At 32.7% G+C, this 11,253-nt stretch overlaps 1 protein-coding gene across 1 annotated transcript; it reads left to right on the forward strand.

Annotated features, from left to right (window-relative positions):
• The first annotated feature begins 2,371 nt into the window (after positions 1–2,371).
• Positions 2,372–3,304, forward strand: LOC130836383 (olfactory receptor 14C36). The gene has a single exon (XM_057708420.1). The coding sequence runs from the start codon at positions 2,372–2,374 to the stop codon at positions 3,302–3,304; it is 933 nt and encodes a 310-aa protein (XP_057564403.1).
• The last annotated feature ends 7,949 nt before the right edge of the window (positions 3,305–11,253 follow it).

Consider the following 11,253-nt stretch of genomic DNA (forward strand, 5'->3'; position numbering starts at 1 on the left):
GAATGAGTTTTATTATTTTAGACCTATATGCAATTTATTAATTTAAGATGATTGAGAAAAAGTGTAATTCCTTTTAGAGCAAGTTATCTGTAAAAATAGCACTGAGAAGAGTGTTACTAGTGAATCCAATATCTAAAAATGCATTTTTTTTTGTTAACAATGATTCATGCACTTGTAACCAAAATTACAAAAACTTCTGAAGGTCACTGAGGTGAGGACTTTGATATCACACAGAGGACAAGGGGAGAATGTAATAGTATTATAAGATTGTGTATATGTTTTACAAAAGCACTTAAATTTCACACTTTTGCTATGCAATATGATATACAAATACTTGGGGCTGGCTAAGAAAAATACATCCTTGGAGAAAACATGCATTTTATGTTATGCTCTAGAAAAACTAATGAGAAAAGTGACAGACATGGGAGATTTTGGTGAATGTGACAAGATGTTGAAGAGGGAAAACTTTGGGGAGCATAGAGGAAATAACCAGAGAGACTACTCACAGACCTGTAATTGGATAACACTTTCAGAAATGATATTAAAAAGCAGAAAATACTGATTAATATAAAAAACAGAAAATACAGATTATTAATATAAAAATATTAATAGAAAATACTGATAATACTTTAAAATAAAATATCATAATGAAAACAAGGAAAATAAGGGAAAAAAATCAACAGAACTGACACAAACCACTTTGTAGACAGAATCCTAAGCTATTCATAGGTAAAAGCATAGATACCAAATATTCACTAGTAAATTGTTCATATTAATGGAGATATTTAAATTTTTGTGGTAAGAATATTTTTCTATATAGCAAATTACCAAATCATAATGTGTATTACTAATATTCACAAGGTGATATTAAAATGGCAGCAAATGTGGTATTCAGGCACAGAAGAAAGTAAACAGGATTAGTGAATGGTAAAATAATAATTAGGGAGAAATAAAGGTAAATGATAAGGAATGTATGCTTAGAATGCAAAACTTTCAGATTATTGTTCTGTGGGAGGAGAAATCTTTTGTGTAAGCAGTGCCAAAATTAATGTAAATTTAGCTAGCAATGTAATTGTATAAGAAGCTGAATTCTAAGATGAAAATTACATTCAGAAGATAAACACAGTAATGTACCTCCAGTTAGTATTTTATTAAAACCCTATGAGATTTAAAAATATTTACTCCAGATTGAATAGGAGTGTAGGCAAATTATTCACAAAAGGTATAACACTAAACTTTAGCATTTATTTCTTCACATAACCACATAGATTTCTTTCTCCTGAAGCTTAATTCACCTAGACCAGTGCCTCCTGAAGTAACTGCAGTGAAGGTCACTTCTATTTTTCCTCCAAAATTTTCTTGAGTAATACTTTGAAAGAATGAAAATAAATTTCTAGAAAAATAATAGTTTAAAATGGCACTCAAGGACTTCCCTGGTGGCACAGTGGTTAAGAATCTGCCTGCCAATGCAGGGGACACAGGTTCGAGCCCTGGTCCAGGAAGATCCCACATGTCATGGAGCAACTAAGTGCTTGCAGCACAACTACTAAGCCTGCGCTCTGGAGCCCATGTGCCATGACTACTGATGTCTACATGCCTAGAACCTTGTGCTCCACAAGAGGAGCCACCGCAATGGGAAGCCCTCACACAGCAACAAAGAGTAGACCCTGCTCGCCGCAAGTAGAGAAAGCCCACACACAGCAACAAAGACCGAACACAGTCAAAAATTAATTAATTAACCAAAAAAATCTAGGATTAACTATTAAAAAATTAAATAAAATGACACAAACTAAAAGTATGTAAATTCTTAATCTCAAACTTTGTGCTTATTTTTTAAGGCTGATTTGAAGAAATTATGGACTCACTGATTCATAGCCAAAATTTTATAAAACATTAAGCTAAATTTCAACTGTGTATCAAAATTCAACTGAGTGTGGTATACAACTCCAAAGAAAACTTAAAAGCTGTCATTGAGAATTGACTATGAAGTGTCTCTATCTAATCTATCATCTGTCTATCTATCATCTATCTTCTATCAATCTATGAATTGATGAATCTTCATTAAAGTAATATACCCCAGTGGTTTAGATATTATTGAATAAAGCAATAACACAAATGTTATAACCAGATAATGGGATTGGAGAACCCTATCCTTAGCACTTTGCCTTGTTAAGTATTCAGTACTAATAATAAATAGAACAGATCAAAAGGCTAATGATGGACTTTTCCTACACACAAAGGGCAACTCTATGAAATAGAGGAGCACACTTTCAAAGAAAATATTTAAGGTAATCTCATTAATTATTTTTATGAATCCTGTGTCTCATGTTTTATCCCTTTTATTTTCCAGGTCAACCACCCTTTACAAACTATGGCCAATTCCACCATGGTGACTGAGTTTCTCCTCATGAGCTTTGCTGATAGTTGGAAGCTACGATTCCTACACTCCATGCTGTTCCTTCTGATGTACTTGGTTACCTTTTTAGGGAACCTTCTCATTGTCACTGTCACCACATTTGACCAGAAACTTCACATGCCCATGTACTACTTCCTCAGAAATTTGTCTATCATAGATATGTGCTATATTACTGTCACTGTCCCTAATGCCTGTGTCAACTCTGTTACTGGTAACAGGACCATTTCAGTGGCTGCATGTGCAACTCAGGTATTCTTGGTCATTTATTTTGCCTATATGGAGGTGATGTTCCTCACCATTATGGCCCGAGACCGCTATGTGGCCATCTGCCAGCCCCTCCACTACCCAGTTATCATGAACTACCAATGCTGTGTTCAAATGACACTTGCCTCCCTGCTCAGTGGTCTTGTCTATGCAGGTGTGCATACAGGAAAAACATTCCAGCTGACCTTCTGTCAGTCCAATGTGATCCATCAGTTCTTCTGTGATGTGCCCTCTCTGCTGAGGATCTCCTGCTCTGACACTTCCAGCAATTTCCTTTTACTTCTAGTATCTGTCATTGTGGTCGGTGGGGGCTGCTTTATCTTTATTACTATGTCATATATTCACATATTTTCCACTATGCTAAAGTTTTCAATCAGAGAGCAAGGAAAGGCCTTTTCCACCTGTGTCCCTCACATCCTTATGGTGTCTGTGTTTCTCAGTTCTATCATCTGTGTGTACCTAAGGCCTTCAGCAACTTCTAAAACAGCTAAGGACATGATTCTTTCTGCATTTTATACCATAGTTCCTTCATTCTTAAATCCTATCATCTACAGTCTTAGAAACACACAGGTAAAGGAAGCTGTAAGGAAAGTAATATTAGGAAAGTTTTATCCTGGAAAATAATAAAAACCCATTTCAATTTTATCCCAATGTCACTGAAAGAGATCCAAACTTCTATGAAAAGACTTCTTGTTTGGGTTTATGTTTTAGACTGCTCACTCCAAATTCACTCTATTGAGACCTGTGTAATTAAACTTATAAAATAATAACTGTACCTTATATTACCCTTTCCACTTATTCTCTATAAAAAATTAGCAACTCTTGGATCATAAATATGATCCAAAATATTTGATGAAAATCTTTTTAGATTACATACGTTTGCAATTCATTGAATATTAGCAACATCAGTAACTCCTTAAAGGAATCCTTAGCAAATCAAATATGGAGGTAATTTACAGGCTGTGTTATCTGTATTTAGTCAGTAAAATTTGAAATAAGTATATATATAATATGCTATTATTATTATTATATCTGAAAAGTGAAGAAAAATTCCACAAAATAAAAACTAAGTAAACTGTGATTTTTGCTTCGTTAATTATTGATTGTGGAATTTCCTTCTATTTGGTGTTAGTGAGTACCCTTAAATTCCCTTAGCTTGTTTTTTGTTTGTTTGTTTTTTGTTTTGTTGGTTTGTTTGTTTTTTGCAATTATCTTAGCATCTTCATTCTGAATAACCCATTTTCAGGGACAAAGCTTGCTTGCTGCTGGGCTAAAGGAAAATGTTTCTTTTTTTTTTTTTCCTCCAATATGTTACTTGATTTATTTTCTCCATATACAGTGTCATGTCTGGCAATTCTGAAAAGATGACCCTTAACTTTGGCCTAATTATTAACATAAGTCAGTCATTAAATTTATTTAAGCTTATTTGGGAACCATAACATAAAACTCTATACTTGTAGCCCAAACTTTTTTCAAAAATACTTCTTTATCTTCAATAGACAAATCAACTTTTCCTAAACTTTTTGTTTCCAAACTATCAAACACTTTTGCCTCATTTGTTCATAACCACTTTGGTACCTGTTCAAGATCAATTTATCTTAAGGAATTTTGTATAACAGACAAAATGGGAAATCAAGCAGTTCCTATAAAATCAAGTGGCAGAAGAATTGTAAATTTCAGAAAATAAATTGTATTTTCATACATTTTTGAAAAATGAGGGAAACAAAATGAGTATATTACTTAATACAATTTTTTAAAATAGCCAGACTATACTGGTGCACCATTCTGCTTTTCATCTCTATAGGTCTGATTACTCTGAGTGCTTAATATAAGTGGAATCATGGAGTATTTGCCTTTTCATGAATGGCTTATTTCACTTAACACAATGTACTCAAGGTTCATCCATGCTGGAGCATGTGTTAAAATTTTCTTCATATTTAAAGCTGGGGGGGGAGTCGAGGGAGGGAGGGAATATGGGGATATGTGTATAAAAACAAATGATTGAACTTGGTGTACCCCCAAAAAATAATAAATTAATTAAAAAATAAAAAATAAGAATAACAGGATATAAAAAAATAAAGTTGAAAAATATTTCACTGTATGTATGTATGCCACGTATTCTTTATCCATTCATCTTTTGATAGTTGCTCATGTTGCTTCTATATTTTGGTTATTTTCCTCTTTTAATTAACTGTGGCCCAAGAATGTGGGCTGTATAGTTCATACTTGGTGGGATTCACTGAGAGTTTCTATGTGGCTGAGGACTTTATATTCTGAGGGAAATTCAAAATTTTTTGTTAAGCTTATCATGGAATATTTAAAATTTGTACTGCTCTCTCTCCTGTAATAATTAAGCTTTATACATCACAAAGGAGGAAATAGAGGTATTTTTCTCATTATATTTCAGGAGAATAGATAGGAGTATCTTATTTTTTGGAGGGAATAATTCAGGCATTATTATTACAGGGAAGCTTAGAAACAGGGCAATGGTTTGCAATGACTGTGGTGTGATTGTCATACCATGTATAAGACTCTTACTTTTTCACATTGGGCAAGAAGTTTGACCATATTGAGCCAGTACATTTAAGTCTATTTCCATACAGATAGTCTCTCTCACCATTAGACTCTGTTCTCTAGAAGTAGTTAAAGACAGAAGGAAAGTTGTTTGGTTAAATACCATTTTTATCAAGCATACTGATGATATAACTGTATAACCAGGGCCATTTTTACCCTTTATTTTTTTTAATTGAAGCAAAATATAAATAACATTAAAGTTATCATTTTAACCAAAGTGCACACTTCTGTGGCATTATGACTGAGATAGTCATATAATATTCATAAGGATACTATTGTTAACCTTTAATCACTTTTAGAAATATAGCTATTATAGTTTTATCTTTTACACTTTACTTTTTGCTCAAAATTGTTTGAGTAATAAAATTATCCTAGAAGTTGTATCTAATACAGGTAATATTATCAATAGTAGGCCAGTCCAATACAGAAAAAAATTGCATTAATTAAAATTGTTAAAATTGCATCCAATTAATAATGTTTGAAAAGTGTTATGATAGATAAATAGGAGGATTTCTGTAGTCTGGAAAAAGGGGTCAAACTCTATTTTTACATGTATTTCTGAGTGCAACTTTGTTGAAATATAGATGAATGCCCATATTAAGGATCTGTTATGAATTAAAATGATCAGAAAGTTAAATGCAAATTTAATGTGTAAAATCAAAAGCAAAGTGATTTTTAACAATTTAGTCTGATTAATAGACATCAGTCTTGATTACAGTTTGTGTGTTTTAGCCTACTCCAAGATGTTTTGTAATAAAGTAGCTGGTAGCAACAGGAGATGGGAATTAACATAATTCTGTACAAATACAGCACCACTTTATCTCCCATCTAAGGTTATAGAATGCAAAACCCTTGAGGCTGACTCCTCTGAGGGCAAAGAAAGAGAGCATTGAAAGAAAATTAAATGTTAAAAGACTTTCATTTATATAATGTTGTCCATCCTTTATTCTCAACTGAATCTTTTAGATGAAACTGTGAGATATTTTCAGGGATTACAATTTTTTTTTATAATAAATTACATAATCCACACTGATTTTGATCATAAAGACTTAGCTTTTCATTTGTATTGGGTATTTTAATTACTTCAGTATTTTAGAAATCAAACTCATTGAAAGGGATATTTCATGGGTCGATAATGGACCCTGGAGGTTTACAAGGATTATTAACAAAAAAATACTTCTGTCTAATTAACAGGTAGCAACCAATACTGACTATTGTGCTTCAAATCCAATACCAGTCATTGGGGAAACTAATGATTTGTGTTTTACCAAAACACCCCTATGATATTGTCTCAGGGTACTGATTTGGTATCTCTTCACATGACTTTTCTACATCAAATAGCAAGATTTATAGTAGAAAGTTCATCACAATGATTTATTTTTTTTAAAAAAATGCCTTAATTAAGAGGACTCACTTATAAAATATTCCAAAGTTAAGGAACTTCTTGTTTAAGGTCTGTATCTATGAATATTTGTACAAGTGGATATTTTCTATAATTTATTGATAGTTTTTATTTTATTACAAATAGGAAAATCTTATCCTAGGTGTCACATGATAAACTGTTTATTTAGTCTTTAGACCACCTTTCTGGTTGTGGCATAGTCCATCTAAAAATTTATTTTTGGGAGAGAAATTCACAAAATTATATATGTGTGTATTGTTTGTATATAGGTATATGTTGTACAAGAACTTTGACTCACATATCAAGTCCCCTAAAGTTAGAAATAGCCAAGAAAGTTATTTTGAAGCATTTTAAACTCACACATAAAATATGTAAATGCTTGAAATATTTATCCAATCATTTTCTTGAATAATATATTCTTTGCCATAAATCTCCTTATAGCCTCTTTTGTCTGTTAGTTTCTAAGACTGGAGATAATAGAATTCAAGAAAGGAGGGAATATTAAATAGAGTACAGAATTTATTATGTCCTGAATGATGGGTGAGTTGGAGGTTGTTTTTATAGATATAGAAGCAAGTGAGCTGACAAAGACTGTCAACACGGTGTTGTGAGGCACACAAGTAGAAAAAAAAATGTTTCTTTTCTCTTGTTAGAAACCAAAAACAAAAGAGAAAATATGCAAATACAAGACATGGTGATGAAGGTAAAGCTGCTACTACCAATTACTACCACAGAGGCAAGAATTACAATTTATTGCTGAAGGTGTCAGAGAAGAAGAGTTCCAGCAGAGAGGGAAGGTCATAGATGAGTTGATAGGCTGTACTGAAATGGCAGAAGAATAACCATACTGCATTGCCAGTATTTAATTCTGATCAGACCCCACTGCTGAGTATGGAGGCTATGGAAACAGACTGATCAGAGTAGTGGAGGAGCTGGCAGAGGGTCACATAATGGTCATCAGCCACAACAGTGAAAAACAGTAGCTCTATCAAAACAAAGACAAACACATGGAAGACCTGAGTTGTACGTCTAACTATGGAGATCACCCACTACCAAACCGAAAGATGACACATGCCTTGTGTACAATGACAGAAACATAGCACATATGCAGGACAGACAGATTTCCAAGGAAGAAATACACATGGGCGTGCAGACTCTGGTCAGACCGGTTACTGTGACAATAACAAAGTTCCCCATCACAATTGCCAGGTACCTCAGTAGAAAGAGCATGGTGTGCAAAGACTTTCAAATCACACACTTCAGAATATCCTGTATACAGGAATTCAGTCACTGTTTGTGTTGGCCATCTTTGGTTAATTTGTTTGGACATGAAGAGGCAAGGGCGAATAACTCCTAAGCAAGGAATATCAACATGAGTAAACAGACGCCACTGTTAATACCATTAGTTTATTTATTTTTAATTGTGGGGCCTCAAGCAGCTTTTGCTTGTTTGTTTGTTTGTTTGCTTATGCCACACCATGAGGCTTGTGGGATCTCAGTTCCTTGACCAGAGACTGAGCCCAGGCCCTCTGTAGTGAAAGCACTGGACAGCCAGGGAATTTCCAATACCATTAGTTTGTGAACAAATAGAATCTGAATAGAGATGGGTGGCTGCTATCTTATCAGAGAGTTTCAGATCTCTATATACATTTTAACACATTCTTGGCCAAAGAGGAAGAAAAATGATTTCCATACTCATTCCATCATTATGTAATGCAATAGCAACTTCATTTGGAAATTCACCTTCAAAGATACCCTCACTATGTGAACGACCTTCATGCTGATAACATGTATTTCTTTAGAGCAAAAAAGATGTATGCTTTTTATTTTGACATTTCATTCTTCAATTATTGTCTTCCATATTTAATTGTTTGTCAGATCCTTTGTGGATGCAGTTTGTATTTTCTGTAGCCTAGATGAAAATAACAAACAGAAGAGAAATATTATTTTATTTAGGTTCTCCTGTGTAGTTTACTTCTTAACATGTTATTTACTTATTGTAACTCTGCAAATTGGGAAATAATATAAGCAATTTTAAATTTAAAAATTGGTCATTTAAAAGTCATATATCTTATTAAGCTATGAAAATATAGGTGGAAGAGCAGGTGTTTAAAGCCTGGTGTGTTTTCTATATGGCATGTTGACATGTGGCACATTGCCGCCACCTAAACTTCTGACTGTACTAAGCATCACTGTTACCCGCAAGACCAATCTGCCCCTCTGTAAGCTGACCATTAACTTCTAAGGTTCCATTCCAGTCTGTGGAGTACTGCACGAGCCATGAGATCCTGAATTTTTGATTCACTAATAATGCACTGTGACCCAGACCTGAAACAGCACTCCATTGTACTCCTACATTTTAAGTAGACAATGGAAAATGTTCAAAACAATTTTCATATTGCTCCACATTTCCATGGATCAAAATATGTGATAATTTTAAATCCAGAATATTTATGATAATCTATATTTAACCCATCTAGGAGAATAAAATATTTATGTTGCCCCAGTCTCTTTTTAATTACAATGTATTTTTATATTCAGTTTTAGTCCTGAGAGATTTTATTCTAATTACTTCAGAATTTTAATACAAAACATTTGTATACATTTTCACTCATCTTTTTCCCCTTATCTTCTGTCACAGCATTAATGGAACAGTACATTTGCAAAGGTAATTCACCAGCTCTGGTCTTTTATTCTCTCTCCTTCCACTGACACAAATATTTCCTACTGAATGATATCTTAAGTTTTTTGTATTTCTCCTTGCACTTCTTAAATTTACATAGTTGCTTAGGTTTCTCTATTCAAAACATTTACTTCTGAAACTTATCCATTAATGTAACAATTTCTTTTTCTCATTTATTTTCATTAGGCTTTTTCAAACTGTTATACCTGTCACCTCAGTTTTTGCCTTGTAACTTAATAATCTCTTTTTCCACATGTATCTCATTCAAATAAACATCTTCATAAGTATCAAGCTACTGTTTCCTGCATCTTCAGATTCTTAGACACCCTCAACACTGGAAAATGCTACAGTAACTTCCTTTCTTTTTGCCATATCTCTGTTCTCCTTTAATTCTCCTGTATATTGTTAGAGACTAACTTCACTAAAGGTACACACAAGTCTCTTTTCTCAATAGCTAAATTGTGTTCTTATATTTAAAAATTGTCATGTTGTTACTATCCTTTCCCATCTTCTCCTCCTGTTCCTCCTTCTCCTTGTTCTATCCTTCTTCTTCTTCCATCCTTTTCCATCTCCTCCTCCTCCTCCTTCTTCATTATTCTAGTATTATGTAATATTCCATTACTCTCTCCTCCTGTTTTCTCCCATTCTTTTGAGAATTTATTAATTTTCCCCACTCATCATTTATTTTGATTGCAATCAGTATCCAGCATTATTCTGGCAAGTCTCTATTTTGGAAAGATCTATATCAAATTACAAGGTTTTAAAGTAAAACCATCCTTAATAACTTCATTAATTCTTTCTGATTTCCGGTAAAACTTCACCTGAAATATCCTTTTTTAAAAGATTTCATCTTACTTGATGGAACTTGATTACATCATAGATATCCACTTTTATTATGAATACTTGAATCTTAATTTGAGTTTTATTTAGTCCTAGTATACAGTAAATTTTTCTATGCATAATGAATCAATTTTTTAAAAAATAATGAATCTATTTTGGGGATTTTTTTAAAATAAGAGTTATTTAACTTTGCATTCATGGGTGGCATAGAAGTATCTTCTTTCAGGGATGAATCTCTCTTTATCTTCCAATTAATCATTAGATTATACATAATGCTTTGTAAAATATAACTGACTAATTCACAATAGGTTGGATATATTTTTTGTTTGGATTTTATAATAATTTTTTAAAACAAATACATATTTTGAATATACACTTATACTTCCAGAAAACAAATCTATCAACAATTGTATATTGAGCAAATACAATGTGCTGGTACTTTTGTCATTTGTGATACACTGAACAAAACAAATCAACACATAAAAATATCACTTTTTGAGGTGACTTATTCATTAGGTATGCTTAGTGATTATATATATTTTTTCTGAATATTATGTCATCATTGAAATTACTGACTCCATTTTACAAATGAGAACAATGACATCCTGAGATCTTCCAGTACTTGTCCAAGGTGAGTAAGTGACAGAAAGGGGCTTACATAGATGAATCTTCTGGCCATAACACATTGCTATGATTTCCAATAAAGGGAATGAAAAATCATTAAGGAAAAAAAATATTTTTAAGGAGTTGGGTCTTAGTAAAACAAATAATAATGTGCATATCTCTCACCTAACATCTGAGATTAGGACAGTCCCTGATAATATTTTGAATAAATTTTGAGGCTTTTTTCAAAGAACATGAGATTAAGACAGTCCCTGATAATATTTTGAATAAATTTTGAGGCTTTTTTCCACATACAATCAAATTTTGTTGAATTGAAATTTGTAACGCTAAATATAAATTCTATTGTACTATTTGAGAAATATCATAAGTGAATTTTGGCTGTTGGATTTAGTGCTGTTTTAGCAGATGAACAATATTTAGGTAGCTGTTCAGTGGACAGAAATAAAAATC

This window comes from Hippopotamus amphibius, chromosome 15 (genome assembly GCF_030028045.1).
Source record: "Hippopotamus amphibius kiboko isolate mHipAmp2 chromosome 15, mHipAmp2.hap2, whole genome shotgun sequence".
NCBI classification, from domain to species: Eukaryota; Metazoa; Chordata; class Mammalia; order Artiodactyla; family Hippopotamidae; genus Hippopotamus; species Hippopotamus amphibius.

Excerpts from the sequence above, each read along its gene's own strand:
- LOC130836383 (XM_057708420.1), top strand. The coding sequence starts at position 2,372 with ATGGCCAATTCCACCATGGTGACTGAGTTTCTCCTCATGAGCTTTGCT.